Below are 20,249 nucleotides of genomic sequence, written 5' to 3' on the forward strand. Positions count from 1 at the left end.
AACCTAACCAGGATTTTCACAGGAGCCTATGGCATACTAAATTTCCTAAACTTTTTCCCCCAAAGCATCACACTCCATACCCACAGCAGTTTATCCTCAGAGAATTCTTAGATCTCCTCATCAATACCTGAAGCATGTTCTGTAATGGGACCACATGCTCTCACTTGGCCTCTCTTGCAACTAAAAGCTGGTCTAAAGACTAAAGTCCTTGATGACAATAGCTTCAATGCTTTGAACCTCTTGAGGTATTTATTTTATTTTATTTTTCTTTCATTTTTCTTTATTAAGACATTTTCTACTCACTTCACATACTATCCACAGATTCCCCCCTCCTCCCTCCTTCCACTCCCCAGCCCTCTTCCGTGCTGGGCTCTTGAGGTATTTATTGAGATGACCCAAGAAGTGCCCACACTATAGAGCCCAATCTATGGCTCCCTGGCAGCCAGGCTTCTAGAAGTCCTGCCTACATGTTGTGGAACTAAAATTTCTTGATCTGGGGAAGAGACCACCTCCTTACTTCCTGTCCACCCCAGAGAAAGGCTGCCCAGAGTAAGCTAGGGCATTTCATAAACATGCCTGGTTTTGAAGTTCTCAGAAAATGCAGTCTTGCCTCTTTCTTCTCCCACCCTCCCTCTACCCTCAGATAGGGGTCCTCCCTAAGCAGAGGATCTGCTCAGTCCACTTATGTAACCCAGTACACAATCCCACCCCTATTTCATTCCTGCTCCATTTCCTTTCAAGAATCAGGGCCAGCAGAACACAGAGCTATGGAAGACCACACACCAATAACTTCCCAGCCTCTTCTCCAGATTGGTTAGGCCATGGATTCTGGAGCTGAGCTTGGAATTTCAGAGAGAAGATGACTAAACAAAGTCCCCAAACCTCAACGAAAAAATCAAACATGAAAACCCACAGGAGTACTTATTACCAAGCTGAGGTAATAATAGTATCCGATGACTATGGCAGAATATTCTGAGGATTCTGCAAGCACAGACTGGCAAACTGTGGGTGTAAGATGATGATGCTTTGGGGAAACAATGAAAACTAACAAAGGAGCACACTGACTTCTGTCTCTCCCTTCATTTCCCTCTTCTCTGTGTAAAGGCAAAAGCTGTCCCTACAGACAAAACACACAGAATGCAACGGACATGGAGTGTGTTACGAATGGAGGCCCACAGCTGCCTGGAGCTCTGAGGTTTCATGCAAACAGTGTCTTCTTTATACCTGGGTTACAATCCCACCTGCTGTGCTTTCCAGTCCAGCCACAGTTTCTGTGTGTAGAAGGGAGTGGATCTGGACAGAAAGGCTGGAGTTGTCTCACATCTACCACTTCAAGACCTTGTATGTGGACGGAAGTTAAAAGATTGAGAGCAGTGTTTATATGGCAATGTATTCCATTAAAACGAGTAGACAACAGCAAGGTGGGTGAGGGTGAGAAGGACAGCTATGCAATTTATTAAAATAAAGGAAACCTCAAGCCTCATCTTGTGATTTAAGAGGAAGTCAGCCATGACCACTTTGCACTTTAACTTGTCTACATTTTAAACACAAACTATCATTAACAGATTAAAAAATGGAATAACTATTTTCAAAGTAAATGCCTGACTTGAAAATAAAAAAAGTGTTCTGTCACCCTCATTGAAACTAACGCAGCAAACACCCATGGAAACAGTGGAAGGAAGCGTGAGCTTCCGACTGGGAAGATGGAGTGGGCGGGATCTGGGCAGCAGTGATGAGCTGCTGCAGTCACACTTCAGAACTACGTCTCGGCCTCCATTCTCCTCTATCTGTCTATTTTAGACTGATTTGTACTGGCTAAAACCTGGATGCTCCAAAGGCTGAGGAAAGAAAATAAATAAATACTACCTCTTCTTGCATGATATGACTTTCAAAGAAAACAGCTTAAACCAGGATTCTTCCTTTCAGAACAAGCACCCCTCCCTTCCCAATACCCCACCCTAAAATAGAAAAAACATGTATCACAACCACACAGGCATTGTTTTCTAAAAAGAGGTGAACCTGGGCTGTGTCACAGCAGAAACAGAAATAGATTTTGTCCTGAGCAACAGCTCAAACCGGCCATCGGGGTAAAATTGAAGATGTTTTTGGAATTAGTGTGCAAGCAGACACGCCCTGTTTACCCCTAACCTAAAACAACAGCTCTCTACTGATGGTGTCCACTCAGACCAGGCCTGGGAGAATCCCAGGGATGCTTTGCCTTTCTTTGTCCTTTACCTAACACAAATGGTAGTAGAACTTTTGTGGAAAGCATCAGGAAATGAACAACTTGAATTCGTTAGCATCCTACTAAGACAGAAATAGCAATACATCTTACTTATTTAGCTGTTTACCTATAGTTCCAGTGATGGAACCTAGATCTTCATGTGTGCTAGGCTACACTACCACCAAGACACCCTCAGCCTGAATTTTACTTTATTTTTTGACACAGGGTCTCATTCTATAGCCTAAGCCAGGCTGGAATTCACTGTGTAGCCCAGGTTGGCCTTGAACTCAAAGCTATCTTCTTTCCTGAGTGCTGGGAGCATAGGTATGAACCACCATAAATTATGTTTTGAATTTTCTTCATATTCAAAAGGAAATGGAACATCAGTTTAGTTTCTGGCATTTAGAAAAAAGCCAAGCAAGCAATACAGCAGGAGTACAACAAGGACGCCTTCTCCATCAGGCCACAGGGTGTCCTCAAGTGGGCACAGGAGTAAATTTTACTTGAGTGCAAGAGCAATCCAGCCAGTGACCACAGGAACATACTCGTGCCATAATATCGCTCCTTTTACTAATGTCATGTACACATCTACAGGGTATAAACACGCACGCACGCATGCACGCATGCACGCACGCACGCACGCACGTACAGTTCTTACCTCCACCATGGGTCTGGCACTGTCGTGCACAGAAAGAATGTGCGTCACCTTGTTCCTGCTCAATTGTTCTGCATCTCTTGCATCTGCCATCAAAGATGAGAGACAGACATTTTAATAGTCTCTGTGAGTTCACCACTCTGAAAGTCTATGCAGAAAACAGCACATGGCTTGCAGTTTTTTTCTAAATACTTCATAACTGACCATATCCAGAATACTCTAGATTAACGAATTTAGGTCTACTGCTTTTATGTATTTTGCCTTAATTTAATTCTGAGTGATACAACTTTTGAGCTCAAGTACAATACTCAGATTAAAAAATATTATAATTGGGAAACTGTTAAAAGAAGGAAATGCAAGACATTATAATATAGTACACTAGTATGTTTTTACATGAGACACATGTAAGTATATTTTTAAAAACATAGTAAAAATGTTTACTTAAGTTAAAAGTAAAATCCAAGGACCCATTTGCTATAGGAGACAGAAGAACACACTGGACAGTTCTTACCCTGACAGCAGTAAAGCCTGAGATAGGACTATGGTTTACAATATCTATATCCTCATTACAGCAAAAACAAACAGACAAAAATGCAGACGTTTTCCAGAAATTCCACACAGAATTACCAACTGGCTATTAAGTCATCTTCATAAGGAACCGAGACACTTCGTACTTGCAGCTGTAGGAGGACTAATTTGGGGATACTCTGAGTTAGAAATCTTGGCTAATCTACAACAGTCCAGCAAGAAAGAAGGAGGCCCACTCTTCTGAGTGTTTGGCCTTGGCCAAGCTCTTCAAAGGGATACAAGAGAAAAAGAACCAAAAAGCAGGTATTCGATGATGGTGGTCCTCGAGAATGTCTAGTGACATGGAAAATGCCCAGGGCCTGTTGGGCAAGGGGACAATGGAGGCACCAAATTTAAATACACTAGAAACTCAGTTTGTACACCACAAACATGTACAACCAGAAATGCAAATGGTGGGGCAAGCAGTAATCACACTGATTAAGATGTGGAATAATGAGAGTGTCTCTTCTCTATAGTGCACGGGCATGTGCGTCTAAGGGTTTATCATGCACAATCTTTCTAGGCGGCACATCAGAAAGACTAGTTCCAGGTTCCAGTCTAGTTCCAGGTCTACAGTCAAACTAGGTCATTTACATTCCCAACAAGCCCTGGGATAGAGCAAAAACTAAGAAACAATTTTCTAAATATTCGGCAATGTCGGGAAAAAGGTCTTTAAATGTAATATTAAAATGTTTGTTTTTAATTTGAAGATTCTCACCACCCTGAGCTTCAAATTCCAGTGTGCAAAGCAGCTTTCTACTTTACCAGTAATCTCAACCACAACCCAGCACCACTATCATAAGTTAGGTAACATAGCTTAGAATCATGTCGTCCTACAGAACGTAGTGTAGAATGCCTTCCAAAGGCTCATGTGTTAATGGCTTGATCCTCAGTTTAGTGCTACTGGAAGGTGGTGGGTCCTTCAAGGGGTGATTTTTAAGTCACACAGGCCATGGCCTTGAAGAAGATAAGAGGACACTAGTCTCTTCCTCTGTCCTTCCCGCTGCCATGAGGTGAAAAGCACTTTGTCCCCCCACATACCTAACATGACATGCTGCCACAGTTCCAAAAGCAATGGATCAACTGACTATGGACCGAAACCTCCTCAGCATGAAGAAAACTGAACCTTTCCTTTTTTTAAGTTGATTACTCCGGGTGTTTGTTACAGAAACAAAAAGCTGACCAACACAAGCAGGAGGAGGAACTGTTTAGAAGGGCTGGCTAAGTGGCCCAGAGGATAAAGGCACTTGCTCGGAAGGCCTGGCAGCCTGAGTTTAATCCTTGGAACCTGTGTAAAGGTAAGAGAAAACTGAACCTCAAAGTTGATCCCTACACCAGTGCCGTGGCATGAGTGTACACATGTACACACACACACACACACACACACACACACACACACACACACACACACACACACACACACCCTTCTCAAATATATTAATAATAAGTAAGGTTAAAAACAAAAGGAATGGTTCAGGAACCCCCAGTCACCCACCCACACATTCACATAAAGGCTGAGCTTCCACTTTCCTCCTGTACATGCAGCTTAGACAAGCCCACAGACTGTGATAGAGCAGCTTCATGACACTGCTGTTTCTCAGGGATCCTCTGGAGTCCAAGTTCACCAGGATTTAAATTTTAGGAAAACTTCCTGGCAGATATCATCTGCAGAAAGTAATCTGAATCTCCGACATCTGACGTATGCACACGCAGTATTTCAGTGGTGTGCAGCCCACTCCCCACTCCTGTCCCAGCCTCACCTCCCGTCTCTGCTAACCCTGCACTTTCATCTCCTCTCTCTGTGAGAGGATACACTTGGTTTTCTGAGTCTGGCTATTTCACTAAACACGAGGATCTCCCACTACAACAAGATTTCAATTTTAGCAATCATTGTTTGACTTCACACAAAGTTGCCTCCCTGTAGTCATGAGGAATGTATCCACAGGTTCAACCAAACTTGGACCAAAGATGTTTGAAAAACTTCCATTTGGACTGAACATATACAGATACTTGTTCTCATCATTGTTCCCTAAACAATACGGTACAACTCTCACACAACACCTGTGTTGTGTTCCCTGAACAATACGGTACAACTCTCACACATCTGTGCTGTGTTCCCTGAACAATACGGTACAACTCTCACATAACACCTGTCCTATGTTAGGTAACCATCTAGAGATGGTTTACGTATAGAAAAGACAACAGGGCTCTTTTTCTTATTATTATTAGAAAAAGATGTAATTACAGTAGTCAAACAGTTGTTAGGCTAAAAGGCACAGACCCCAGCCACTGCAGGACCACAGACCCAGACATGGTCCTCAGCAGCAGCCAGGGTCTGATTGTCACCATGGTCCCAGGTGGCAGCAAAGGCCACCCATATTGGCACAGCTTGGCCCCTGAACCCCAACTCAGCCCAAGGCTGTGGCCCAGACCACTGGAATCAGCATGGTCCTCAATGGCAACAGGAGCTACAGACAACACAGACCCTGGCTGCTGTAGGACCAGGGACCCAGACATGGCCCTTGGCAGCAGTGCAGCCCAGACATCACCATGGCTCTCGGTGGCAAGCAGACCTCCCCATCAGCCTACTCTTCACTGCCTTCACCATGGCCCCAGCTGGCACACAGGCCTTCAACATCAGCCTGCCCCTCATCATCTTTCTTTCTTCCTTTCTGTCTCTCTCCACAGCACATGACCACTCCACTTCTCTTTCTCTCCCATTTCTCCACCACGTATCTGCTCATCATAATGCGGCCCACTTGCCCAGTGCCACAAGGCACAGGTGGGCCCATGGATGTCTTCCCACCAGCCACGGCCTAGCCTGCTGGCTAGATTCCACCTTAGCAGAACTGTATCAGGTGGGGCGTAGATTTCTTCCAGCCAGCCAGGGCCTTGAAGCCCCTGGCTGGCCTGTGGCTGGCCAGTCCCCATTTTGACAACTGGGGTTCTACAAGGGTCCTGCATCACTTGAAATAAAGGACTTGATTTTGGTTTTGGTTTCTGTGAGGGGTCCTGGAGCCAGCCCCTAGAAGACACTGAAGGACAATATACTTAATGGTCTATTTTAAACTGTTATTTAGCTTTATTGTGCTGTAATACACAATGGTGTCTCAGCCTTTTGGCTATGGTCAAGTAAAAGTATGACTCACACACTATAAGACTCACCCTTTTAAGAGGATACATGTATGTCAGTGGTACATTTAGAGTTGTGCAACTATGACCATAATTTATTTTTCATTACTCATGACATACATTTTATTAACAGCTTACCATTTTAAATTGTGGTTTGGTGATAAAACTGTCAATCTGTGAATTAAGAGGCCCACTCTACCACACATGACCCGATGGGCTGCTGGGTCCCTGAAGGCAGGGAAGCAAGGTTGGCCAGTGCTGCTGCCACTCATGCCCTCTGTCTGCTGCATCAGTGTGTCAGCATGGCTGCCCTGCTCTGGGATTACTCTCTCCCATGAAGCTCATCCATGACCGTGAGCATGCCCGACATCCTTCATCAGTTTTGTTGGATGATGACAGTGGACCTTTGGTACTTACTGACCTCAAATCACTGGACATTGGAAATGGAACCTCACAACCATAGTCACTGTGGCAGTGAGCTGTGCATGTGTGTATAGTAGCTCACAAGCCATAAAAGCCTGTAAGTTTGAAATCAGATCTTCCTGGGCTCCTTCAAAAAGGTATCACCTGGGTAGTGTCAGACATGTCACAAACCAGTCAAATATTCCCAACCCACTGAGCTCTGGAGGGCCAGGGGCTCAGATTTTCAATCTAGGGAGAGAGGAAAGTTCTATAAATGGATGGTGGATGATAGTTACACAACCATGTGAAAAAAACTTAAGAGCTTTTGACCTGTATATGGAGATGGTCACAATGGTACATTTTGTGATAGATATGTATTTACCACCATTAAAAAAAAAAAACAACCAAACAAACACAAAAAACACAGAGTTATCACTCACCTTTGAAGTTGCCAATGTACAGGCCAGGCAGGATCTGGAAGAGAGACACAAGCATGACTGTCACAGGATGCCAGGTGGACAGTTTTGCTGCCTAAACAGGTGAGGCTCTCACAAGGTTTCCCAGCCAGGCCCAGGGCCCCTCACCTACCATACCCAATTCCCAGCACTTCCCTGAGCACAGCTACTGAGGAAATTTACTCAAAGGGTTAGACTATAACCTTTCAACTTCCTTCAGCTCCCTGAGCTTGGGGCCAGGATGGCATGGTGCTCTGGACATTCAGAGAGAACATCACCCTTCTCCTCACTACACTTCCCTTACTGCCTTGGCAAACACACCCTCAGTGCCAAGATCTTTGTACACAGTGTCCACTGCCAAATGCCACTAAGCACCACAGTGTTCTGTGACCCCATTCAGTGATGCTATGGCAGCCCTGCCTCTCTGCTGGACTAGAAAATTCCCCATGCCCCCATGAAAGACTTCAAAAGGTAAGATGCTATATGGAGACTGTATTTTTCATGAACACCCGATGATTTTCAAAGTACCAAGCAAATCCTTCTCAGTCTTTTGCAAAGACAGTGAAATCCATTACAATAATGCTCTGAAAAATAAAATTATTTCCAGTGACCTCCCTGCCAATTTCCAGTTGCTCTTGGCTTGCTGGTTCTGCACATACACAGATGGTGTAGCCATACAGTCCTCCTGTCCCGTGTCTCCTCAGGGTCAGCCTCTCAAGGTCCCTATTTTTATGAAGCAGAGGGGAACAGGTACTTGCTGTGGTGATAGTCTTTCTGTATGCTGTGAATATGTGTTGCTACAACTGGTTAATAAAGAAGCTGCTCTGGCCTATGGCAAGTCAAGTTATAGCTAGGCAGGAAATCCAAGACAGAGACAGGAAGAAGAAATGCAGAGGCGGGAGAGATACCACCCCACCGCCAAAGGAGCAACATGCCAGCAGATTGGTAATGCCACGGAATACATGGCAAAACATACATTAATATAAATGGGTTAATTTAAGATGACAGAGCTAGCTAGCAAGAAACTTAAGCCATTGGCCATACAGTTTGGAATTAACATAAGCCTCTGAGTGATTATTTTATAAGTGGCTGTGGGGTCACAGGGCTGGGTGGGACTGGAGAAAACTTTTGACTACAAGGTACCATAGCATTCCTGTTGTAAAACAATATAATAATGCATGTTCACCTCAGAGATGGACCAAGCTGAGGTTCCCTGGCAGCTTTTGGCTGCCTGGAGCCTTTCCATCTCCATCTCCCATCCCTCAGGGTCTCCTGTCTTTATTGGGATGTGACAACAAATACTAAAGGCCACCTGCAGGACATGGCTTTTTTGGCCAAGTTACACATCCTGTGATACTGGACCAACAAATGGCCACAGTCCATCACAATTCAACCATACAGAAATGGAGATGTTTACAATCAACACTGAGAAGAAAGTTATACATCTTCAGGATAAAGCAACCATCACAGGCCTAACTGTATAGTGTAGGAATAAGACACAGGTGAATGGTGCTTAGGCAACAAATGCTCCGAAAATACCAAGAATCTGTAAAACAGTAGGCTATGATTGCTGTATTAACAGGTACACCACAGTCAGCATCTGGGATGTGGATGAGACTGGAGAAGGTACCCATCAGTATGGGGCTGAGGATTAAGACATGGAGGAGCTTAATCCTGATAGGTCTTTCTGCCAGGGCACAAGATTTACATTTCTTGCTAAAAGCTTTGTGAAGTTAAACAGGCCATAAAGAGGCTGGTACAACAAATACAAATTTTGGAAATTTTGTTCAACTGCTGTAAAATCATTAGTTCATATGTATATATGTATGTATATATAATACTAGAAGGACTGAGCAGGTAGTATTTACACATTTAGGTGTGTGTGCACACACAAACACACACACATACACACATGCAACAGTAACAACTAAAGAAAAGGAAGCCATGAATTTGAGGCAGAATAAGGGAGGGGGCATATGGGAGGAGTTGGAGGGAGGGAAGAAACAAAGGAGGGAATTGATATAATTCTAGTTTAACGTTTAAAATGTTGAAAAAAACTATCAACCTTAAAAAAAATAAAAATAGCGAATCTTAAAAAAAAAGTTCAAGGTTGATTTACTCTATGGATGTTGAACCAGATACCAAGGGCTGAGTACATGTTTTCTAAATCTGATTGTTTCTGCCACAAGTAGACAAGTAAATACATCTTCAGTGAATAAACAAACATCAATAGGGTGGGAAGAAGCAAACAAGGAAAGAGGGGGCATAAAAGTCACAGCTGACAAAGCCTAAAGCAGGCTCAGCCAGTGATCAAAGGCTGTCCCTGTGCCCTGGGTGGCTTCCATGCAGGGGACAGTGACAGGCGCATCTGCAGCACTAGGCCAGCCTGGAAGAGAGCAGAGGGGCCCAGAGAAGGGGTAGAGCCGAGTATCAGAAAGAGTAGATAAAGATGCTGTTTACTGAACATAATGGAAGATGAGGATTTTACACGCATTTCTAAACTGTAAGCAAAGAACAGAATGCGTCAGTCATCGTTTAACTTTGTTTTCTAGACAGGACGGTGAGCTAGACTTTGGTGAGCTGCACTAGAGAGTCTCCACCCATTTCTGTAGCTTGATTCTGGCTCTCTTCCACATACAATTGCAAAACAAAAGCAAGGAAGGCTGGTCCCCGACAGATTAAAAAGTACTTGGGCAAACTTCTCAAGCAGTCAGCTGTTTAATTTGAACATGACACTCGGTAAGTCTGACTCACCTACTTGGCTGATACTGTTAGGGTCGGTAACCCTTGGGCACAGAGAAAGAGGGAAAGAAGCCAATCAACGGGAATGACTTTCCAGCAGAAAGATGGCTTGTAGAGGAGCCCGCAGAGCACAGGAGAAGGACAGACATCATTACCTGGTCGGCAGCAAAGACAGGTCGGAAAAAGGTCTATCACGTGACCTGGATGTTTAACTTCTCTAAAAGAGTAAGTACAGACTTGGTCCTGATCATCTTTGTCCTTTGGAGTCATCACATCAGTCTTTTGCTGCCGGGTGGCCTTCCCCTATCATCTACCAGAGGGTCCTTCCAGAGAGGTCTCTTCTGGTCCCAAACTCCTTAGCACATACTCTCCTTTTGTCTTGTCTGTTTTCTCTACCATAGCTATCAGTACCCAGAGCTTTTATTTCTTTACTTTTGGACTGATCTTGAAGAACCAGGCAGGAGTCTGCTCCATTTCTGTTGCTACAGCAGAGCACCAAAGACTGAGCAGTTTACAGAGGGAAGAGGTTTATTCTGCCTCGGTGTTCTGGAAACCCAGAGCATGGCCCCAGCACCTTGTCCAGCGTCAGGGCTTGTGGTGGGAAGGCAAGCTGGTGCATGTGGGAGAGAGACTGAATTACAACAGCTAAGCCATTCCTGGGAAGAAAGCCCAATCCACTGATAAGAGCGCTGCCTTGTGTCTCAGATGCCTCCTAAAGGACCCACCACCTCTCTGCACTGATATATTGAGGACCAGGATTCAACATATACTTTTGTAGCCACAAATCTTGTTCAAACAAAGGCAGGGCATACCCCTTTCCACCATGTGGACTTTAATAGGGAATGGGTAAGACAACAATACAAACCACAGAGGAACTGACTCTCTGGAATCCCCTGGTCAGAAAGATGCTTGTCTGTCACCAGACAACATACAATGTAACAAAAGCAGAACCCTAAATGGCAAAAGCACTTTGGGATCACATGATCCCAGGGGTTCGAAGCTCCTCTTGATCAGTATCTTCACACCCATACATTACTCAGCTCTAACATCAGCCTCACAAAAGTGCAAAAATCTCAAATACTTTGCCTCAAAACATACTTATATGCAAATGAATTCTGCTTCAGAGGCAGGAACTGTTTGGAATTTATTTTTAAACATTTCTTAGTATTTTAGGATGCCACAAAATCTGAGAACCCCATCCAAAAAGATGTTAAGAGAGAAACTCCTGATCAAGCAGCTGGCGCAAAGCAGAATTTCAAGTGGGTGTGGTATCTGGATTCTTCCAAGGTCAAAGGACTTCTGGGTTCCAAACCCAAGGACATTTGAAAAACTGGTGGATTCCGTGAACAGTGAAATATCACAGACTTCTCAATGTCCTTTGGATTTATGCAGTAATAAAAAGACATATCTAACTGTGACCTGTGTATTCTTACAACACTGCCTTAAGCATCTGTTCTGTGAAATGTGAAATAAAAATGTAATGCTAAAGCAGAAAGGAGTAGGCATCGTAGTACATGCCTCTGATCCCAGCTACCTGGGAGGCTAGGGCAGGAGGATCACATGCTCAAGGCCAGCCTGGACCATGACAGCAAGGACCTGAATCAAAATAAATAAAAAATGGTTGGAGATGAAGCTCAGTGGTAGAGCACTTGCCTAGGATATGTGAGGACCTAAGTTCAATCCTCAGTACAGGAGATTTAAAAAGGCTGGGCGGCAGTGGCGCACACCTTCAATCCCAGCATTTGGGAGGCAGAGCCAGGCAGATCTCTGTGAGTTCAAGGCCAGCCTGGTCTACAGAGCGAGATCCAGGACAGACACCAAAACTACACAGAGAAACCCTGTCTCGAAAAACCAATATAAAAAGATTTGGAAAAAAAAATGAGTAAAGACAAGATTCAGGGGGTACAGGAAAACACTACTGTTACGGTGCTATATCCAACCACTAGGCCCAAACATGTTTACTTTCTACACTGGTGTCCTCCAGGACTGGAACCAATGCCTAGGGGGAGCGTCTTCCTGTTTGGTACTTTTTACCCCACTACAGGGACCAGCACTTAGCCTTGCCAGCAGCAGGTGTGGAGTAGTACAACTTAAACGGTGAATGGATGGATGCATGAATAACTAACATAGCCAAGGTACCTGGGAATGATGGAAACACTGTAACAGGACAAAGATGTGTGACTTCCAGCCCCTTCTTACATTGAAACAGTACTTCCCGCAGGGTTAAGTCCACTCCTAATAACTACCCAGTCCCAGATCAAATGAGAGTCAGGGGATTCTAAGACATAGAACACTAGGTCAGAGGTTGGCAACTGGAAACAAGTTTGCCCCCAGGAGAAACATCAGGGACTGGAGATTTGGGCCTGTCCCAGTGTAGGGGAGGATGCCAATGCCATCCACTGGGTAGAGGCCTGGAAAGCCATTTAGCTCACTGTGAGTCACAGAGGCTTGCATGGCAAACAAATACAAGTCGAGTGGAAACCGGGCAGTTGCTGAGGAAGTCTTCTCTACACTGGGGGCATGTATCTCCTTGGAACGGTAATCCTTCCTTCACTCCTTTATCTTCTCACAGAGAAAGAGTCATTCTAAAACAGATGTCAGTCATACCCAAGCCTGACGCATCCCTGTACTCATCAGTGGACAAATCCAAGAACACTAATCAATCACAGAGCTCACGTACTGCCTCACAGTTTCTAAAAAATGTCCCCCCAAAATTCTCTGTTGCTTCTCCCAAGAGTGTGAGTAGTCACTGGAGAGGCACTGTTCTACCCATTTTAGAGAAAACGGAGACTGGATTATGCCAACCACTGAAGGCCTTTTAGTTTTAAGGATCTATAAATCCAGGGAGAGAAAAATCAGGCTTTTTGACATCCCTGCCCTCTTAGCAACCGAGGGCTTCTCATGCAAAATACCAACGGACGCCATAGCAGGGTTCCCACGAAATGCCAGGACAATATCCTTGCCCAGCAGGCAAGGCACAGGAGGAGGAAGAGGCCACCAGACCAGTCAGGTGAATGTTCATGAGCTAAACAATACTGGCAGTCACTGGAGGACAGACGTCAGAGGCAGAAGGTCCTCCTCTCCTGACCTACAGCGGCGCAGCTTCTGCCCACCTGCCATTAGCACAGGCTGATCAAGGTAAAGGACGCACAGAAGCTTGTGGGGGCAGTGCTCTGTGCTATCATGCCTAATAAAGAGAGTGTTGTTGTGGCTTTGTTTTTAATGACGTGTTGCAGTATTTAAGACTACTAAGAGACAGTGAGGACAGAGGTCTCCCTCTAAAAAAACGTGTTGGTCCAAACTCTTGAGAAAACTTTGGGTCAACTGACTTTCAGAGACTGCACACAAAAAAGACATGGACATACAATGGTGTGATTAGCAGAAACATTTACTAGGCTGGCCCCTCAGTCAAACCATGAGCTCTCTGCTTCGTGGTTGTGAGCCAGACCAACTGGCTCTGAGTCCAGACTCTGCCACTCATCGGGTGGGTAACTCGGCCAGGTCCTCGTGTGTACATGTATGTGTATTTGTGTGCATGAACGTATATATGTATATGTGTATGGGGGTATGTGAACATGTGTGGATATGCAGGGCAGAAGTGGCTAATTTTAATTTAATCATGAATTACTCTACACCTATTTTTTGAGACAGGATCTCAATTTAGCTAGAATGCCTGACCAGCAAGCCCCAGACAGAGATCCTGCTGTCTCCACCTCTCCAGGGCTGGGGTTCTAAGCACATGCTACCATGCCTGGCTTTTGGCACAGGTGCTGAGAATCAAACTCGGATCCTCAGGCCTGCGTAGTAAGAGCCGTTTACCAACTCCTGCCCCTGCACCCTTAAGCTTCGTGTGCCTCGTGTGAAAAACAGGCCTGGAACGAACAGCACTTCTTCACGGAGCTGGTGAAGAACAAGCAAGTCACTCCAGGGCAGCTAAGTACTACTAAAGGGCCCAGGCACCACAGAGTCACCGGCGACTGCAGTGCTGGCCAGCTCAGAATGTCGACTTGGGACTTACACAAAGACAGTTGGAGCTACCTGCCTCTAATGCCTCCTTTATCAATGTCAAACATGAAGGAAGAGAGTGACTTTGTTTTACAATGAATCGTAATCTGTGGTGGTCTGTTCTGGTTATTTTTACATATTTTTAGGATCTACTTGAGACAAACTGGCAGCCCTGGTCAAAAGAAAGAGATTTGATTAGAGATTCTCCTCTAGTCAATGGGAACTGGGATCCAAACCCAGTTCTACCAGCTCTTGCATCAGGATGTAGTTGTCTTATTTAGATTCCTCAAACTCCTTTCTCAATCTGCACAAAGAGGAAAACGGCTTCCTCAGAGCGTGTTACGAGCTCAAAAAAGAATGGACCACTGCTTGCTCTCCGTTGCTATTTTCTCTCCTCTTTAACTGGACAGCATACATAGGCCATTTCCCTTTTGTCCTCTGAATAACAGATAGGAAACTGGGACAAAGATCTACCATGAGGCCTAAAAACTGCTAGTCCCTCAAAGAGTCAGAGTGGAGCAGACATTGCTTAGTCTGTAATTCTTTGCTAAAGGTGACCAATTTGTATAGGATGAGAAATTTTGCCCCAAGAACCTCAGATAAACACCTTCTAAGTGACACTCTTAAATTCTAAGGCATCACCCATTTTATTTATATTCTTGGAATCACATCTACAACATTAGCACCTTCTGCCGAATCTGTAAACAAACTGTTCTTTTCTTCTTTTCCCAGTTAGGGAAAAAAGGGAACCCCGTTTAAATTTACACAGCAATACACGGAAGAACTCTGGTTAAAGCTCTTGGTTACCTGCATCCAACAACTTACTTCATCACTGCCTTGACTTGTAATTCAGGTAATTCCCTCTGACTTCAGATTGAGCATGTTTACTCTAGTAGGGATCCACCTTTTAGAATGATGTCTATTTTCCCCACACTCTGGAAATTATCTTTAGGGCCTGTAGTCTTCCAAGTTGTGAGGCACCCCACCACCACCACACAAGCACAGACAGGTACAGACACAGTAATCTGCGTTGTGCAGTGGCCATCAGCCAGTGGTTCCTGAGCATTTAAAATGTATCAAGTACCTAATGAGAATTTAAGACTCTGCAGGAAAAAAATATTGCATGAATAATTTTACTTATTGGTTACATGTTAAAATGCTTGAAATAAACTCAGCTTAATAAATAACCGTAAGATGATCATTTGTTCTAAATTTCAAAGAAATGTTACTAGAAAATTTTAAATGATGTGGTTCATGTCTTATTTCTACTAGACTAGCAGTGGCCTACTGAGAAGGTCTGTGAAGGACTTTTCTGTCATCTGCACTGGCTTCCTCCCTCTGTCCCCAAAAGGACTACACCTGGCCCATATTCAGTACACAGTATGTGTTGAACCACTGAAGCAAATAAATCTCTCTGTACCTATAGTTTTAAATTTCTTCTCTGGAAACTGTTTCTGCACAAGATAGTTACGATAATAAAATAGCCAAGAAATCTATTACTTTGAAAGGTAAATAGCACAATGTGGATATGAATACTACCACTTTTGCCATGAAGTGTGAAATTAATATTCCTTGGGCAATCATTTGCATACCTAAATCTACTCTTTCAATTATAATATAAAATACCAGAAACCAAGTGCAGAAAGGGGCAGTGACCACTGGAACAAACTAGAAATGCCAAAGCAAAGTGGAGGCACAGCCACAGTCAGTGGGAAAGCAAACCAGCCCCCAACCCCAGACTAACTAACATCTCCACTAGTCATAGTGCTGACGGATCCCCGCGCTAATGGGAACATAATGCAAGCACGCATCCAAGAGAGGGAATTTCTGATCACTGGCAAAAAGAAATTTTTAGTGACCTAAATCCTAGTCACCAAAATACCTCAGTGAGATACTGGTCCACAACATGCAGAGGTGTGGAGATTGTGGAAAGAGTTAAGGAGCACACACCATTCCACCAGGGACACGTTCAGTCCCCTACCTTGGATCGCTGCCTCAACATTCATTCTCATGGAAATCACTAAACCACTGTGGTGCCCTCACCCCAAAGCAGTGACCCGTGTGAAAGGGTGAAGAGGAGGGAAGAGAACAGAGAAAGCAAGCCACACCATTATAGCCCATAAACATGGCAGCGAATGTAGACGGAGATGAGGTGGGGGTTGGGGGTGGGACACAAGGCCAGAAGCTCACCAAACCCAAGAATATTTAAAAATACGTGTACAGAAGTACTTGTCTTAGTCCCAGGTATCTACACCCACAGTAAGATTTCCCTTTAAACCAGTAAGTTCCTTAATCTTGAGTCTGACACAAATAGACCCCCCCCCGCCCCCTCCCAGAGGACTGTCACCGCCAGACCATCCTCAGCCTAGAGGGTGGGGGTGAAGAAACTGGCCCAGAAGGTTTGCACCACCACAGGGTCAAGGAAAGGTTTTCCAAAAGGCCTAGTGCGCACAAGAGCCAGCCAACAGGTAGCCCTACGGAAGCCCCGTAACCTAGGGTCAAGCAGCTCCAGACACCAAAAGCCGGGTCAGTTCTAGGGTTTCCGTGAACTTCCCCACCAGAGCGGCTTATCTGTGCACGCGCACACAAATCTGGGGAAGAGGAGAGGAAATTACAGAAACCGCCCATCTGGCCCGGCTTCACCAATGCTGTGGGTGGCAGGCGTCAAGGGGCCCGGTCTCAAGGGAGGGGGTCAGACCACATCCAGCCCGGGGCCTGGCTCTCAAAGGGCAGACTGTGCGGACCGGGCCCGGCGGCGGAAGCCGCAGAGGGAAGGGGCGGCCGGGCCCGGACGTTACCTGGCTCATCCCACTCCCCATGGCCGTGCCGCGCTCTCCGCTCCGTGCTCGCGGGAGGAGCCGGCGCGTGCCTGGGCGAGCGGGCGGGGCGGCGGGAGGCGGCGCCAGGGCGGCGCTCGCAGCGCGCTCCGCCGCCGGAGACACGGCATGGCGGCCCCGGCTCTGCGCACGTCGGGGACAGCGGCCCTCGCCCCCGCGGCCGGACGCCCAGCGCGCACGCGCACCTAAGCCCGCAGTTCAGTTCGCGCAAGCGCGCCGCGGGTGGCGGCGGGCGCCGCGGTAGGGGGTACCCAAGTCCCCAAAGGCGTTTTCCCCTGGGGCTCCCTGATGCCAGTTACGGGCAGTGTCTAGGGCCTTGGCTCCCTGGGTGAATCAGGTGCTAAACAGAGCCTGGGCTCGGGGCTCCCCTGTCTGGGTTTTCTGAGCCAACAGTTTTAGGCGGGGGATTCCTGTGGCCCTGCCCCACCCAACCCAGACCGAGAAGGAGCACGCTCTGGGAAAGGTGGGCTAGGTGACTCACCTCTGCAGAGATATGACCCTGGCTGGTCTAGGAGAGGAAGGCCGCTGGAGGCTGTAAATGGTCGAGGGTCTCCTTCAGGGAAATGGGTTGAAATGACTGTTCCCAGAAAGCCTCCCACCCCGCATACCTGTTTTGCGGTTTTGTCTAGAGTAGGTTGCATTCTAGCATGTAATAAAATTATTTGAGGACCATCAATCATCCATCCTAAATTTTAAATTTCCTTTAAACAGGCTCAAAAATCCTTCAGCTAGAGAAGTGGTTCTCAACCTGGCGGTCCAACAACCCTTTACAGGGGTTGCCCTTCACAGGACCATCAGAAAACACAGATATTTACATTCGGATTCATAATTAGCAAGATTACAGTTATGAAGTAGTAAGGAAAATAATTTTATGATGCGGGGGTCACCACAACATGAGTAACTGTATTAAAGGGTTACAGCATTAGGGAGATTAAGAACCACTGAGCTAGAGTTTTCTCGTTTTCATTTTGTGTTCTTGACAATGCCCTGCACTGAGTAGATACTCAGAAAGTACTTGTTGAATGAAGACATGCCATGCTTCAAGCTGATGTGACAGGTCCGATTCTGCTGGCCCTCTGTCCACTTGGGATTTACCCCTCTGTCCACTTGGGATCAGCCTCGGAGGCTGCGCTGCTCTTTCTTCGGCTTCCTAGCTTGATCTTGCCCAGGGTCCTGTGCTACTGACATCTCAATCCCCAAGTCTTTACATAGCTTCTTTTGAGGTCTCAGAACAAAGGTCGTCTTATAGACTCTTCTTTCCACTAAACCACCAAATTTATAAGGGATACTTCAGGTAGCTATAACATGACTGCATCTTATTTTTTTTTTCATAGCACTATGATCAGAAATTACTAATTGCTTAATATTGACCTATCTCATAAGATAGCAACCTCCTGAAAAGGGCCTTTCTGTCTTATTCACTACTTTGCCATATGGCCGCGGGATAGCAAGTAGCACAAAATAGAGTAAACATTTGTTAAATCGATTAATGTACTCTTGGCCAAGAAACCAGTGGGAAGGTTCTAAAAACAAACATACAAAAACCAGGAAAAAAGAAATGCTGTTGAGTTGGCCCAGCTGGTAAAGGTTCTTGCTACCAAGCCAGACGATCTGAGTTCAGTTGCTGGAAACCACATGGCAGAAAGAGAGAACCAAGTTCTGTAAGATGTCCCCGACCACACCTGTGAGTGTATACACACACACACACACACACACACACACACACACACACACACACACGCACACACAGGGCAAACATATGCAAAAATATTTTAAGAGTTTCTGGAGAATGCTAAAAACTCGTGGGAAGAGCTCATTGGCTCAGTCTTGTGTCATTTTTCTTCTTGTACACTCTCATCCTGGGCAATAAGAGGCATTGCCTCCCATAATGTGCACTCACACTGTGGCTGCCCACAGGGTGAGACTGTGGCCTGCTTCTGCTCCTTGTTATGGGACTGTTGCTGTCCTGTCCCCCTCATGTCTTCTTCCTCCTGGTTCCGAGGGGCAGCCTGCCCTCTTTCCCTCTGCTCCATCCCACCATTACACCCTCAGCATCAGCATAGGTAATGGACTCCACTAGGGGAATCACATGACCACCTTCTATCCCCAGCCCTTAGGAATACCTTGGGCAAGATGATGCACTTTCTCAGCATTTTCCTCCTTAAAATGGGTCCACTAGAATATGAGTTTATGAAGACAACCAGACAATTGCTTACTCTCCTTCACTCTCCGCTGGTCATTGTTTCCAGTAGAAAGGCTGGCTTCTCAAAGCACAATTAGTTCCTAAGTTGGTACACACGCATAAACGACAAACACAAAACATGTTTTTTTCTTCTGCCATCCACTTGGAATACTTCTTTGTGTGCCTATGCTTCTATTATTGTTATTAATATTACTATGATTATAGCTTAGAGCATGAGCTAACCTGTCTCTTGACAGATTTAGCACTTGCCTGCACTTGCCTTGGGTCTTTCTAGGATACTCACATGCCCAGAACTCATCTCAAATCCTTAAATTTCATTTTTGAGAAGAGGCGGAAAAGATGATTAACATCAGAAGTCAATACAGTGTGGTTGTGTGTGTGTGTGTGTGTGTGTGTGTGTGTGTGTGTGAGAGAGAGAGAGAGAGAGAGAGAGAGAGAGAGAGAGAGAGAGAGAGAGAGTTCCCTTACAAGAGTTTCTGTCTCTCTTCATCTCCTACCTTCATTCTAGAACCTCCCTCCCTCCATCATAGCATGATTAATATCTGTTTTTGAATTCTTGCAATTCTATGAGTTTTTCTCTCTGTAGCTTCTGATTATGAAAAGGAGGGAAAATCTAAACCAACCTAGTGTATTTCATATCCAATGTAGAATGTGTTTGTTCACTTGTGGTTTCCCTCATTCATAAAAGCTTTAAAGGCCAGAGCCAAGTGGATTTCCGCTCCATGAAAGGATTGCATCCACAACCTTTCTTCCTGCCATTTCCCCCGCCCTCAGCATTGCCAACATCACGGATGTGTGAAGTATTCATGACACAATAAATGTCTTGTGACCACCATATTTGTCATGACGTATAAAAGTCCACAAGCAGAAGTTCAAGAGAGCAAGTCAGATCATTAGGTATGCTAATGATAATTTCAGAGAATTCAGAGAAACCTCTGCTCAAGTGAGTAGTTGCGCAATAGGCCTTGGCCCAAGCACTAAAAGGAAAGGAAAGGCAGACAGATACCAATTAGTGTGGAAAGAAGAA

General features: G+C 45.4%; 1 protein-coding gene across 2 annotated transcripts in view; it reads right to left on the reverse strand.

Moving 5' to 3' along the window:
* Positions 1 to 17,100, reverse strand: part of Dusp22 (dual specificity phosphatase 22) — a 58,929-nt gene extending 41,829 nt beyond the window's left edge. For both annotated transcript variants that reach the window (XM_052728657.1, XM_052728656.1), the window contains exons 1-3: positions 16,981 to 17,100; positions 7,421 to 7,454; positions 2,883 to 2,965 (exon numbers count right to left, since the gene is read on the reverse strand). In XM_052728657.1, the coding sequence (XP_052584617.1) occupies positions 2,883 to 2,965; positions 7,421 to 7,454; positions 16,981 to 17,001 (138 nt within the window). In that variant the 5' untranslated portion in view covers positions 17,002 to 17,100. The remainder of the gene's footprint in view (positions 1 to 2,882; positions 2,966 to 7,420; positions 7,455 to 16,980) is intronic.
* Positions 17,101 to 20,249: the final 3,149 nt, after the last annotated feature.

This window comes from Peromyscus californicus, unplaced genomic scaffold (assembly GCF_007827085.1).
Source record: "Peromyscus californicus insignis strain IS unplaced genomic scaffold, ASM782708v3 Scaffold_8__1_contigs__length_139910024, whole genome shotgun sequence".
Lineage (NCBI taxonomy): Eukaryota > Metazoa > Chordata > Mammalia > Rodentia > Cricetidae > Peromyscus > Peromyscus californicus.